This window comes from Felis catus, chromosome A2 (genome assembly GCF_018350175.1).
Source record: "Felis catus isolate Fca126 chromosome A2, F.catus_Fca126_mat1.0, whole genome shotgun sequence".
Lineage (NCBI taxonomy): Eukaryota > Metazoa > Chordata > Mammalia > Carnivora > Felidae > Felis > Felis catus.
The window spans coordinates 63232139-63246315 of record NC_058369.1 but is presented as its reverse complement, the minus strand read 5'-3'; the positions used below and the strand labels follow the sequence as shown (position 1 = coordinate 63246315).

The 14177-nt window shown below is 54.4% G+C and overlaps 1 protein-coding gene across 13 annotated transcripts in view; it reads left to right on the top strand.

Moving 5' to 3' along the window:
• Positions 1–14177, top strand: part of PKD1L1 (polycystin 1 like 1, transient receptor potential channel interacting) — a 133060-nt gene that overhangs the window by 22073 nt on the left and 96810 nt on the right. For 12 of the 13 annotated variants that reach the window (XM_045052098.1, XM_023250145.2, XM_045052099.1 and 9 more), the window contains exons 4-9: positions 3177–3265; positions 5033–5153; positions 5700–5911; positions 6277–6575; positions 11909–12082; positions 14000–14119. In XM_045052098.1, the coding sequence (XP_044908033.1) occupies positions 3177–3265; positions 5033–5153; positions 5700–5911; positions 6277–6575; positions 11909–12082; positions 14000–14119 (1015 nt within the window). Of the gene's footprint in view, positions 1–3176; positions 3266–4610; positions 4919–5032; positions 5154–5699; positions 5912–6276; positions 6576–11908; positions 12083–13999; positions 14120–14177 lie in introns of those variants that run through there. The other variant, XM_045052101.1, reaches the window with a different exon arrangement.

Sequence of the window (14177 nt, the reverse complement as noted above, 5' to 3'; positions counted from 1 at the left end):
ATGCTTGTGGCGTCTGTGGGGCCTGGCCTTTCCCCACCCGGGCCTGTGGGATGCAGGGTACCCTATGGTCCCACTCATTCTGAGCTCTGTCTCTGTTGCAAACATGAGCATCCTTACTGTATCCCAGAAGGTAACAAACACAGGTTCTGCCTGGGCACTGACTCGGAAACAGGCACATATCCCACATCTACTCTGTGCCCACCGGTTCCGAGAATGAAAACGACAGGGCCCTGCACTCCAGGAACTCCCGCCTAGGAAAGCACAGAGCACGATGTAAATGCTGGGCTGCTGGGCTGCGGAAGCCTTGGCCGCATCCTTGGGGCCCAGGGGCCTGGTGGGGAGGGCTGGGCGCCTTCTCAGGGGCTGCGATGCTGCATAGGGTCAGGTCACGGGAGAAGTTGGAAAAGGCTTTATGGGCAAGAAGCAGTGTGATGTTTCAGAGGCCCTGTGGGTAGCTGACCAACGATTGGAGTGTACGTGTGGTGGGCGAGGGGCAGAGGTGGAGGCAGGAAGGGAAACGGGAGGAAGTCGTCACGGGCTGAATTTAGGTTATGGTCCAACTTAGACTTAACAGGAACTGTATAATCTCCAGAATGGATCGTGATTTCCACTGTGTTCACGTAAGGCCTAAGCTCTTCCCCCCTTCCCCCTTTATTATTATTATTATTTTTTTTTACCATCAACACCATTTTAAGGTGTGCAGTTAAGTGGCACTTAGAACATTCACGAGGTTGTGCACTGTCGCTGCTCTCTTGTTCCGGGACATTTTCATCGTCCCCCAAAGGAAATGCCCCGTGAACATCTCTCCCCAACTCCTCCCCCGGCAACAACGAATCCTCTCTCAGCCTCCATGGACTAGTTTATTCTGGAAATTTTGCATAAATAGGGAGAGTTGGAAAAGAAACCCTTAGCAGTAAGCTTGTGTTGTTACAAACTAGCTCAGCTGAAGGTAGAATTTGTGGGACCTGCAGGCAGGAGGCTAATGGAGGCCCAGGAGCTGGTGGCCGTCCCTGCCCCTGTCCTGTTCCCTCTGGCTGCTCCCAGCTCATGGCACCTTCCAGACTCAGGGAGGGGGGGCTGCCTTAGCCTGAGGGGTCGCATCCCCAGGAAAGGGCAGGGCCCGCCCCCGGTCAGCAGGACTGGCAGGTGGCAGTGGGGGTGCAGAGAGGCCGGGTGCTGGGCATCTGTCAGCCTTGGCCTTGGCCCTCGACACCTTGCTGTGATTTCCTCTGGGGAGCTGAGGTCTGGTACTCAGAGTAGGTGGAGAGTGTGCGTGGACAGTTCAGTGAGGGCCTCCCGAGAGGGGAGGAGCTGGGTTATTAATTGGCTGAAACCACTTGTGCTAAACGTGATGTCAAGAATAATTGAAGCTTGGGCACTCAGTGTGAGGATGGTGGCTGCCTTTTGTACGTATGCCGAGTGGCGCACTGTCGGGGCCGGGGCTCTGAGTGTGGGCCAGTGAGGTGGCAAGCCCTGGAAAGGTCTGACGGCCATCCCCCCGTCCGGCTCCTCCCTGCCGTTTGGCGCAGGAGTCGTGGGTTTTGTCACAGGAGGCCGCGGCCGCCGGCAAAGCGGAGGCCAGCGACGCATCTTGGCGCAGTTGGCCCCAGGTGCCCGGCCGTGCCCACCCAGGCCCCGAGTTTGCCAAGCCCTTGGCATTGCCTTTCCTTCTTTCTCCTGCTTGGTCCTGCTTTGGCTCCCATAGCCCCTCCTGCCCCGTCCTGGCTCCTACCGGTGTCCCTAACCGAGCCCCCTCCCCGTCTCCCTGACCACCACCCTAGCGAGGCTGCCACGTCGGAGCCAAGCTCCTGCATGGGCTTCCCGGGGCCACCGACACAAATCACAAACCTGGTGGCCTAATGCAACAGAAGCTTGTTCTGTCTAATCGGTTTTCCAGGGCTGAAATCCACCTGCCGGCAGGGCCACACCCCCGGGGGCTGGGGGCAGGGCTGTTACTTTTCCTGGTGCTGGCCAGCATTCTCGCTGGTGTGGCCACACACCCCAGGGAGGAGCCTCTGGCTTGATTTTCGGCAGTCTCAGCCCTGTGGCTGCAGGAGGGTCGGGATTCCTTCCAGGCGACAAAGATCTGTAAGCAGCTCCAGCTGGGAGTTCGAATCTCTGAGCCTCTCCTTTCCTCCCCCTCGCATCATCCAGTGCAGTTAGAAGCTGTCAGCCAGTCTCATTATAGACGGTCTGCGACTTACGATGGCTCATCTTGGGATTTTCCACTTTACCGTGGTATGGAAACAATGCGTATTCCATAGAAACTGTACTTGGAATTTTCCCGTGCTGGTGACACTCGCCAGGACCTGAGCATCTCCCAGGCAGCCACATGGTCACAAGAGTCAGCAACCGAGGCCCTGACCACCCTTCTGCTCCCACACAGCCGCTCGGCTTCTCACCTTCAGGTCTGCATTCAACCAGTTACATGAGACATTCCACAGCTTATTATAAAATAGGCTTTGTGAGAAGAGCGTTTTACCCGCCTGTAGGCTCGTGTAGGTGTTCCGAGCACCTTTAAGGTGGGCCAGGCTCAGCCGTCATGTCCGGGACGGTGGGTGTGTTGAATGCATTTTCCACTTAACGGTCTTTTTAACTTATGATGGCTTCATCTGGATGCAACCCCCTCGTACGTCAAGGGAGATCTGTGCCGGTCAATTTGACAAAAATGTCCTATGGTGCCCACCTCTTGTAGGGATTCCACAGGGGCAGACAGTGGCACCACCCTGCCCACTTGTGTCTCTAGAGTCCATCCAATGTCTGGATCTAGAGTCAAGTCAGAAGATGTCCCTTGGGATTCTTGCCTCCCATGGCCTTTTTCAATATGGTAGCCGGGCTAATGCTTCCATACCATTGGTCAGATTATGTCATGCTGGTGCCCAAACCTGCATCTCATTCAGAATGACATGCAAATTCCCATCCAACCTCCCTGTCTCCCACATCACCCCCTGCTCTTCTGGCGCCTGCCACGCAGCCGTGGCCAGCTGCCCCCCAGGTCCCCAAGAACGTGGGCGCCGCAGGAACAGGGGACTAGTCTGCTTTGTTCTCCGCTGGTTCTCTACAGCCCAGCACGGCAGGGGCCAACCGCTAGTCTGTGAATGGAATAGTGTTACTTTCCCTAATTTACCGAGTTTTTGTAAGCAGCTCTCAAATGATTATTATCTTCCCCCTTGCAGAACATTCTGGAAACAACTGGTCAAGCACCATTAAGTGTGGTCAGCAGGAGAACAGGGGCTGCTTCGGATCCGGGCAGTAGTGCCAACAGGTATGTCAGGGAGCCCTGGCTGAGCTCTGTTCTTCTGTACACGCATGGGGCCTTCCAAGGACCCGCCAGGGCCGGGGTGACGTAGGGGGTGCCGCCTGGGTTGCGGGAGACCGTGGACAGCACGCAGAACACCAACCGTGATGGAGGAAAGAGGGCCTCTTCTTGCCGGTTGAGAGAAATAGATCAGGCGCCATGACCAACCTCCCCCAGCATGTTGGGAGCCACCCACGGGGGCACCGTGAAGACTGGGAACACCTCAGGCCTTGCCACGGTCAAGGGCACTAGACCCTGTAGTGGGTGCGAAACACGCACACTTTAAAGCAGTAGCATTAGATGGGCCTTGAGCACGTGAGGTGAAGTGGAATGAGCCAGTAACAGAGGGATAGATGTTGTGGGCGTCCACTTGCATGAGGTCCCTAGGGCAGTCAGGTTCATAGAGAAGGAAGATAGGGGAGGTGGGGGAGACCCAGGCCAGGGTTGGACCTGGCAGCCGCCAGGGTGGCAGTGAGGCCCACGGGACCTGAAACTCCCTGGGCATTCCCGCAATGAGTATTTCTCCCTTCCCATGAGGGCACGGGTGCAGTCCTCAGAGGTTTTACACACGGACAGTAAACGTGGGTTACGTGGGTTGGGCTGAAGTTCAGACAGGAGGCAGTGGAATATCACGTGGGCCAGGACCTTGGCCAGAAGGCCAGGTGAGCCGGGAGCCGCTGCTTCCTGCCCAGGGTTGAGAGCACAAGAGCCAGAAGCAACCTTCCCCTGCCCGAAGAGAAGGTGCCCAGCCCTGTACCTGACAGCGGATGGCTCTGAGTGCCCTGGGCCTGAGCAGGGGATGGCGTCTGAATTCCCTGTACCTGAGGGGGGAATAGCATCTCAGTTCCCTATACGTGAGGGGGAGGGGTGGCTCTGAGTGCCCTATGCCTTTGGGGGGAATAGCGTCTGTGTCCTCTGTATCTGAGGGGGGCACAGTTCTGAGTGCCCTGTACCTGAGGGAGGACAGAGTCTGAGTTCTTTGTACCTGAGTGGGGGATGGCGTCTGTGTTCCCTGTACCTGAGGGGGGACCGCATCTGAATGCCCTGGGTGTGAAGGGGGGTAGAGTGCTGAGTGCCCTGGGCCTGAGGCAGGGTCAGCTCTGGGTGTCCTGTACCTGAGGTGAGGCAGCTCTGAGTGCCCTGGGCCTGAGGGAAGACAGCTCTGAGTGCTCTGTACCTGAGAGGCCTGGGCACAGTTCCCCTGTGCGGCTCACCGGGCCAGGTATATGGGGTTGTGACAGGGAACGTGATGGGGTCCCTCTAAGAGGGCCTCATCCTTGCTGGCTGTGAGTCACGGCCCTCGCATCCCTTTCCCGGAACCTGTGAATGGGCCAAACGCAGTGGGCAGTCGTCCTACACGGGAGTAGCCACTGTGACCTCACAGTGAATGCCGCGGAGGCCTTGTTCTGCCTCAGGGCAGCCCACTTCCCCTGGACGGCAGAGCCCCTGTAGACAGTGACCTGCCTTCCGGGTCAGCCATCTGAAGCGGGGTCCCATCTGGGCACAGATTTTAGTCTGTGGCCTTAAATATGCTCCTCGTCAGTGAAACTCATCCCCGGAACACTGGTTCGGCCTCTACTTGCAGGGCACCCCGGTGTCACCCGGACCACCAAGCAGCAGGTGCGGGTCACAGAGGGGCCCTCCGGGAGAGCCGGGGAGAAAGTCGTGTTCAGATGGGCCCCATGAGCGAGGAAGCGTGGCCGTCCTCACTGTCCCTTTTCCCTTTGTGTCCAGAAACAACCGGGAACCTTCCGTTACAATCTCCAGCTCCTGGAGCAGCCGTGGCCCTCGCCCCTGTCGCCGACGGATGTGTGTGGCTGGGAAAGTGAGCAGTGCCTTCTGTGGTCTTCCCCAGGTGGGTGTGTGCCCGACACGGCCGACTGTCTCCAGAAACCTGCTGGTGGGGTCAGGCGGCCCTGGGGCCTTTGGGCGAGCCGTGTGTCCAACTTCTGGGCCTTCAGACCCCGCTCAGGCTGTTGGAAAGCACAACCTGACTGGATCCTCAATAAGGAAAATGTACAGCGCGTTTTTGCTGTCGGCCAGAGCGCCATCGCTCAGCCGTCCGCTTTGATCATCTCTGACCCCGCAAATTGGTAGTAGCTCAGCCGGGGAGCAGCGTGGACTCGGGGTGATACGGGTTCCCCAGGCTCCTGGTGGAACATGCTGGTGGGTGTCCCAGGTGCTCTCTTGGCCGGGGTGCTGGCAAGCGTGAATCCTGTCCCCCTCCACATGTGCAGCGCACGGGGTCAGCCTGCGCCCGCCAAGCCGAGTCAGGGAGCCCTCGGCCTCACCGGGGCGCTCTATTCGCCGGCTGTCTGACATGGCGGAAACCCAGAAACCGGTCCTGACTCCAGACTAGGCCATGTCATCACCCCTCACTCCTTAACCTCTTAAATCCCAGTGCACCCGCCCCGTGGTGGGCTCCTGCAGCGTGACGGTGGGGACCCCCTCCTGCACCATGGGACGGCAGCGCTCTGCAGAGGACGTGGCCCCGGACCTGCTTCCAGGGACTGACGTCACGTCGGCCACTGTCGTGATGGGGGCCCCGGTCGGGGCGCGTGTATCCGCTCAAACCAGCGCCCCGATTTCACATTCTCCCACCTTGCCCAGAAGGTAGGGGAAGGGTGGCGCGGAGTCCACCGATTCGGGAGCCACACCCAGCGAGCCGGTGACTCACTGTCTTCCTGTCCACCTAGCGGTGATTGTAGTTGTGGCCAGTGCCTTGAGCCTTAGTGCCCTGGACCACGCAGGTGGCCACTGTTGTTCCCACCGCCCCGGCACCCCCCCCCCCAGCACTTCTCACCAGGTCGGTGATGCGGTGCTGCTGGCCCCGGGACCCCACTTTAGGAACCAGTGAAAGTCAGCCCTGCCCTCGGGTCCCATAGCGCTTGCTTCTGGGCAGGCTGCTCGCCTCCTGTCTCCGTCCCTCCCGGTCGACCATCATGCTCTCTGAAGCCGTCCTTCCTGTCCCCCCACAGCTCCCTCGGCCACAATGGCTCTGTGTCCTGGCCTCGTCCCAAGCAGCTCTGTCCCCTCGCTCAGTGTCTCCCTGGGGCCATCTCCGTGCAAGGTCCTGCCGACGCAGTCGATCCCGCCGTTCGTTGCTTCCCAGAAGCTGACACTCGGGCCCCTCCGAGTCTGGGGTTTCGGGTCCAGGTGGCTTCCGAAGCGAGTCTGTGTCTGCTCCTGGATTTCGGGGACGGCTGTGGGGTTCAAGTGAGGATCCGCGACGTGTCCGAGGGAACGGCGGTCACCGCCTTCCACCAGTTTGGGAAAGGTGGGTGGTCCGGCATCCGTTTAGAGCACGGGCAGCGGGTGCAGACTCGGTGACACCCCACGGGTAGCCCCGGCCACACTGGGCCAGAGGAGACCCTGCTCCTCCCGGGGCTCCCGCACCCTCCATGTCCTGGTAACACAGGCTTGGGGGCTGCACCGAGCCCGCCCCCAAGCACTTTCCCTCACTGCGTCCTGCCGGCCCCGCTGCTACCCTTCCCCACGTAGGGGAGGCGGGACAGGGGAGGCAGGACAGGGGTCTGTCCGGCTCACACACCTGGGGAGCCACGTGACCCTCCCCAGGGAAAGCTCTGAGCCACCGTGTGAACTGCTGACACTGTCCTTCAGGTGGGTGCACACACGCATGATGCTGAACGCTTCATCACTCGTACTAAAGTGTCGAACACCTTGCATGTAGGCAAAGTGACAAAAAACCTCTTTCTCCGGACACCATGGCGCTGGGACCGTGCTGCCCGGAGAAGGACCGAGTCCCCAGCGCCGGTGTGGGGGGCGGGGTGGGTGGGAATTCTGACCTTTTCCCGCTCGCCAGCAGCGTGCAACTTCCCGCTTTCTGTTTATCTTTTAAAATTATCTTTTGAACTTGGGACATCCTCATAGTTCAAGCCCCCACCTTACAGAGGCATGTGTGGTGACGGGTGTCCCCCCTCAGGGACCCCTGCTCTCTATTCCTTAGGCCTCTGGTGCCCGTACATGACCCTCTCTCCTCCTGAACACAGATGAGCGCGGCGCTCGGAGCCCTGCTCCCCGCTGACACACACGCCTGGCCACGTCTTGGAGCTCCTCCCACGTCCCCACAGGACGGGCTTCCCTGCCCTGCCACGTGCAGGGTGCACATTAATGTGCCCGAGTCTATTTAACCATGCTTTTTATCTGTACACATCGAGAGTTCTTCTAATCTTTCAATATCACAGACAACACCGCGGTGGCTAATCACACGTGTGTGCCATTTTGCCACTTCAAAGAAAAGAGGAATTATTGCCTCAAATGCTAAGTGCGTTTGTAATTTTTTTTTTTTACTTATTTTTTGAGAGAGAGTAAGCAGGGGGAGGGGCAGAGAGAGGGGGGACAGGGGATCCAAAGCAGGCTGAGCTGACAGGCTGAGAGCATCGAGCCCGATGTGAGGCTCGAACTCACAAACAGTGAGACCGTGACCTGAGCCAGAGTCAGATGCTCAACTGACTGAGCCGCCCAAGTGCCCCAGGTGCATTTGTAACTTGACGGTTGTTACTAAACTGCTCGCAACAAGGGTTGGCTGGTTTCTAGTCCCCAGAGGAGCTCTCACTAGTTATTAGGTCCGACCGTGAGAAAGGGCCAGCGTCTGCCGTATTGTACCCAGAATAGCACTTTTGTGGCTCAACTCCCTATGGTGTTCGTATGAGCACTTTCGGTAATTACGAAGATTAGCCCTTTGTAGGTGATATAAGCTGCAATAGTTCTTTTTCTCAGTGTGTCGTTTGTGTTCAGGCTTTGCTTAGAGTTGTTTTTGCTTTTCATGCCGAAATTTTAATTTCTATCAAGTATACTCTATCTTTTCTTTTATGGTCTCTGAGTTTTAGCTCATAGAGAGGACACCCATCAGGTGTTATCTTCAGGTTGGTTGTCGTCGGGTGTGGAGAAGTTGCTGGTATTCGCTATTAACGTTGTTCTATCACTCTGAGTGCCACAAATCCTTAACCATGAAGCGTATTCTTCAGTGTTTGTCAGTCACGTAAACATTATTTACAAGTGGTGATATGCCAACCCCATACCCCTGGCTTGACACCTGTCCTTCCCTGTCCTACTTAATCACCTTGGCTGGGACTTCCTGAACAGGGGGCCTGAAGGGAGAGGATGGCGGCATCTTTGTCGCGAGATGCTTTTAGTGTCGTTTGTTAAACTGGGTGTCAGACTTGGGACCGATGTAACTTATCAAATGTTAAGGAAATTTTCATCTTTGCTCTTTTATCAAGGACTTTAACATTTTTTAAATTTCAAATTCCAGGTAGGAATTGAATACCTGTGTTATGTTAGTTTCAGGTGTACAATATAGTGATTCAGCACATCCATGCATTGCCCAAGTGCCCTCCTTCATCCCCAAAACCTGTTTCCCCCACCCTCCTCCCTTCTGGTGACCATCAGTGTGTTTTCTGTGGTTAAGAGTCTGTTTCTTGATTTGCCTCTCTCTTTTTCCCTTTGTTCATTCGTTTTGTTTCCTGAATTCTACATATAAGTGAAACCATATTTGTCTTTCTCTGACGGGCTTATTTGGCTTAGCATAATACTGTCTAGTTCCAGCCACATCATTGCAAATGGCAAGATTTCATTTTGTTTATGGCTGAATAATATCTCATTGTATATATGTACCACATCTGTCCATTCACCTGCCAATGGACGCTTGGGCTGTTTCTGTAGTTTGGCTGTTGTGAAAATGCTGCAGTAAGCATAGGCGTGTGTGTATCCCTTTGGATTATTAGTATTCTTGTATTCTTTGGGTAAACACCTAGTAGTGCAAATGCTCCATCACCGCGTAGTTATATTTATAACTTTTTGAGGAAGCTCCATACCGTTTTCCACAGTGGCTGCACCAGTTTGCATTCCCACCAACAGTGGAAGAGGGTTCCTATCAAGGACTTTTTTTTAATGTCAAGAGCCATGGGGCACCTGGCTGGCTCATTTGGTGGAGGATGGGACTCTTGATCATGGGGTCGTGAGTTCAAGCCTCATTTTGGGCTTAGAGCCTACTAAAAAAAACTGAGATAAAATCAAGAGTCATCCAACTTGTGAAACCCTTTTCAATATCTGTGGAGCTGATCTTATGATTTCTTTCCTGCCTCTTTAGAGCTGTAAATATTAACCAACATCTTTCTATTTTTTATTTTTTTTAATGTTTATTTATTTTTGACAGAGAGAGAGAGAGAGCATGAGCAGGGGTGGGGCAGAGAGAGAGAGAGAGGGAGACACAGAACCCGAAGCAGGTTCGCGGCTCCAAGCTGTCAGCACAGAGCCTGACACACAAGCTGTGAGATCATGACCTGAGCCGAAGTTGGACGCTCAACTGACTGAGCCCCCCAGGTGCCCCTAACCAGCATCTTAATACTGAATCGCCCTGGAATTCCTAGGAGGGAAAACCCACTGGATTTGGGGGTACTGTTCTTCGTGCTGCTGAATTCAGTTTCCCAACATTTTAGTTATGTTTCTTCCTCTGGTAATCACATGGGACTCGTCTGTAGTCACTAAGTTTTGTGCGGTTGTTTTGAATTTGGGGTATCGATGTTGTGTGGAGGTTTTCTTTATTTTGTTGGTCTCGAAATGGTTTAAATAGCTTTGGAAATCATTACTCTGTTTTGGAGAATTTGCTGATAACTCTCTGAGACTGATACATACACACGCATATAGATGTTAATTGCCTCCATTTCTTCTATGCCATCTTCTATTTTATCCGTGGGAATTCATCTGTTGAGATGTTTTCTTCTTCTTCTATTTTTTTTTTTTTATTTTATTTTTACGGGGACGCCTGGGTGGCTCAGTCAGTTGAGCATCCGACTTCAGCTCAGGTCATGATCTCACAGTTCGTGAGTTCGAGCCCCGTGTCAGGCCCTGCGCTGACAGCTCAGAGCCTGGAGCCTGTTTCAGATTCTGTGTCTCCTTCTCTCTCTGCACCTCCTCCACTTGTGCTCTGTCTCACTCTGTCTTTCAAAAATAAATAAATGTAAAAATAAAAAAAAAATTTTTTTAATTAAAATTTATTTTTACATAATCTCTACACCCAACATGGTGCCCAGACTCATGACCCTGAGATCAAGGGTCGCATGCTCCACTGACTGAGACAACCAGGTGCACCCCCCGATCCCCCACAACCTTTCTTTTTTTTTTAAGATTTTATTTTTGAGCTCCTGGGTGGCTCAGTCAGTTGAGCATCCAACTCTTGATTTCAGCTCAGGTTATGATCTCACCATTCATGGGATCCAGCCCCATGTTGGGCTCTGCGCTGACAGCATGGAGCCTGCTTGGGACTCTCTCTCTGTCTCTCTGTCTCTGCCTCTCCCTCCCCCTCAGGATAAATAAATCAACTTAAAAAAATAAACGAAAGAGTTTATTTTTACTGTTGAAGTTTTCTATTTCTGTTGCAGTTAGTTTTTTTAAGTTACATTTTCTTGGGAAAGCATCCACTGAACCCCGGTTGTCGCGTGTATTTGCACGAAGTGAGCCAAGCGGGCGGTAACGGCTCCTTACGTTTCATCAGTGTTCATGGGTGTCTCCTTCTGCCGGGTCTTGTTTCTGGGTTATGCTTTCTCCTCGTCCTTGACTGTGTCAGGCACAGTTTCATTGGTTTGTTTAAAGGACCAGTCTTTGAATTTCATTAATTACATTCCTCCCCTAAGTTTATTAATTTCTGCTCTTTTTTTATAAATTTTTTTTTATAAATTTTTTTTTATTGTTTAATTTTGACAAAGAGAGCACAGGTTGGGGAGGGACAGAGAGAGAACGAGACAGAGGATCTGAAGCAGGCTCTGTGCTGACAACAGGGAGCCCAAAGTGGGGCTCGAACCCACAAATGGGGAGATCATGATCTGATTTGAAGTCGGGCACTCCGCTGACTGAGTCACGCAAGTGCCCCCGGAAAGATTAAACAAATATATATTTATTTATTTAGAGAGACAGTGGGAGTCGGGGAGGGGCAGAGAGAGAGAGAGGGAGAATCCCAAGCAGGCTCCGAGCCGTCAGCACAGAGCCTGATGCGGGGCTCGAACTCATGAACGGTGAGATCATGACCTGAGCTGACAGCAAGAGTCGGATGCTCAACTGACTGAGCCACCCAGGGGCTCCCCGTCTTAACTTTTGTAGAGTGTTTTATGTGCTCAGTGGTCTCCCGCCTGCCAGCCAGCTCAGCGCCACCCCCCCCCCCCCACTTCACAAAAGGGCAGTTGTGTGCCGCGTGTGCTTGTCTGTGCTTGTGATATTCACAACCACTGTATTGTTTTGCCTAGTGGTGGGGTGACCAGGGTCTGTCTCCATCCTTGTGAATGTGTACCACAGCAGAACTCCCGGGGCCCAGGGCAAAATGCAAATGCAGAGCCCTTTGTTAATGAAAATTATTAAGACTTTCACCACAGCGGAGCACTAAAACCCACGCAGGGCCCTGTGGAGTGTCCCATGCCCACGACGTGGCCCGCCTGCGGGGTGTCCCGTGCCCACGACGTGGCCCTCCTGAAAGAGAAAGTTGCCTCTGCTGTGTCGGTTCCCAGTGTCATCACCGTCGCTGCCCTTCCACGCAGGTTTGATGTTGCACATATTTTTAATGGTTCATCTAGTGGTCATTCTTCCTCCCTTTTCCAGAAGGAGTCTATACGCTCAAGGCAGTTATTCACAGTGAGTTCCGTGGAACTGAAAAGGAGCTCGGCCCCTATTATGTGGACATCGGCCCTGCGACCGTGTCCGTGTCCATGAACTCCAGCAGCATCCACAAGGACGGGCTTCTTGTCCTCACGGACTCCCACACAGATCAGAAAGGTAAGAGCTGCACCCGGGGTCTGAACCTCCCGCCCTCCACTCTGGACGCGGCGAGCCTCTGTGCTGGCGTTGTACGGTGCGGGGCATAGCCATTCCCATCCAGACACGCACTCCTGCCTCACCGCGCCTCGCTCAGCAAGCACTGATTGCACAGTACTGTGCTCTGAGGGGCGCGTCCAGAGTCCTTGTCTCGGGATTCACAGTCTAGTAAATGCGTGGAGGTCTGCGTCTGAAAAACAGGAGCCAGGACATGGAGCTGTGTCCCCAAGGGCACGGCCAGGGTCTGGGAGGTTTCGGGAGGGATCGTGTGCACCTGCAGGGTAAGCAGTCCACGATGGGCCTTGAGGAGTGGGTCTGCCGCGAGGTAACGGGTGCGGGGAGAGCATTTGGAGCTGACAGTGTGGCAGTGAGTCTGCGCACAGAGAGGAGGCCCGACGGGTGCTGCAGGCGGCTGAATGCTCACAGGGTGCCAGGCGCTCTTCTCCCGCTTCGCTCACATCGGGCCCACAGCCGCCGGCGGGGGCTCCCTTGGCGCTCAGTGTTGTAAGGGACCCGGCTTGGAGGCCGGTGGAGTGAGAGTGGAGGATCCCAGCCAGATATCAGCAACACGTGGGAAGAAGAGTCGTGGGCGAGTGTGGGCACCCGTCGGAGATACTCAGCCTCAGGGGATGGAATTAGGGGTTATGTTTCCCGGAAGCAGGGAAAAGGAGAGGCCAGCGAGGACGTGTCCGGATGACACTCATGGGGTCTTACACACCGACCGCACACTCTCTATACACTTAGACCCGTGAGTGCCTCTCTGTCCAGGATGTCACAAAACACAGGGAGGAGGGATTTTAGTCTGTGCCCTTGGGGTCTGCACTGGGAGTTGCGATCAGGAGACCCGGCACAGATGGACCACCCGAGTAGTCTTGTGCAGATTCGTACGTCGTGGTTCCTCTTCCCGGCTGGTGACTGTGTCCTGGTCAGAACTGAGTTGTAGGTGTGGTCAGTGAGATGCTGTCACTCTTAGACATGAGATATTTATTTTTCAGAAATTCTAAAACACTGGGGCACCTGGGTGGCTCAGTCAGTTGAATGTCCAACTTCAGCTCAGGTCATGACCTCACGGTTCATGAGTTTGAGCCCCGTGTCGGGCTCGCTGCTGTCCGTGCAGAGCCTGGAGCCTGTTTCAGATTCTGTGTCTCCTCTCTCTCTGCCCCCACCCTGCTCACACTCTGCCTCTCAAAAATAAATAGACGTTAAAAAAATATTCTAGAGCATTGATGAAGAACAAAATACCCACTGCACGTTACTGTTGTTATAAAAGAGGATTTTGTCTCTGTGAAGAGAAGAGCTGCACAGAACACCAGTCCCTGAGAACAAAGACTCGTCTCCTCTCCTCCTGTCCCAGCAGACCAGTGTGCCCAGACACAACGGTCCTGCTGTGGACCCTGACACCATGTGGGGTGCCTGCCCTCCCGGTACACGCACACACGTGTGTGTGCATATATGTGTACGTGTGTGCACACGTATCATGTGTGTGCAGCCCTTTGCATTGCATGTCCGAGGGGTTAAAAGCTTGCCCCCGCCTGACCCTGTTAGGAGCCCTTGTGAAGTAAGACACTCCTTGGTGCGCACCGGGGAGGCCCTTTAAAGACGAGGCCATCCAGCAAAGGAATTAACAGTTACTGCCACGCCAGGCAGTTCCTGGGGGAGAAGAGAAAACACAGGATTCCCGCGAAAAACATTCTGTGACAGGGTTCACGTTCCGCAGGCTTGTCTGATTCCAAACTTCGGGCTTCCGAATTTTGAAATCCACTGGGATTCAGAGAGAGAGAGTAAAAAATGGAAACTGGGGACCATCTGTTGCTTGAGACAGAGGAGTGGATTTTTAAGATCATCACCACGTTTTCTGTTTTGTGTTTTCCCACGTAGGCACTGTCGTCACACATCGTTTTCCAACTGGGCCCTCGTGGAACGTATCCTTCACTTCTAGGACACGAGCGGGCGGCGGCCGGGCGTGGAAACCCGTGACTGTTCGGTTCCAGATGCAGCGTATGTTCCCTTTCTGATTCGAGACTTGTCAGAGTCAGTCGGGATCACTGAGGGCCCC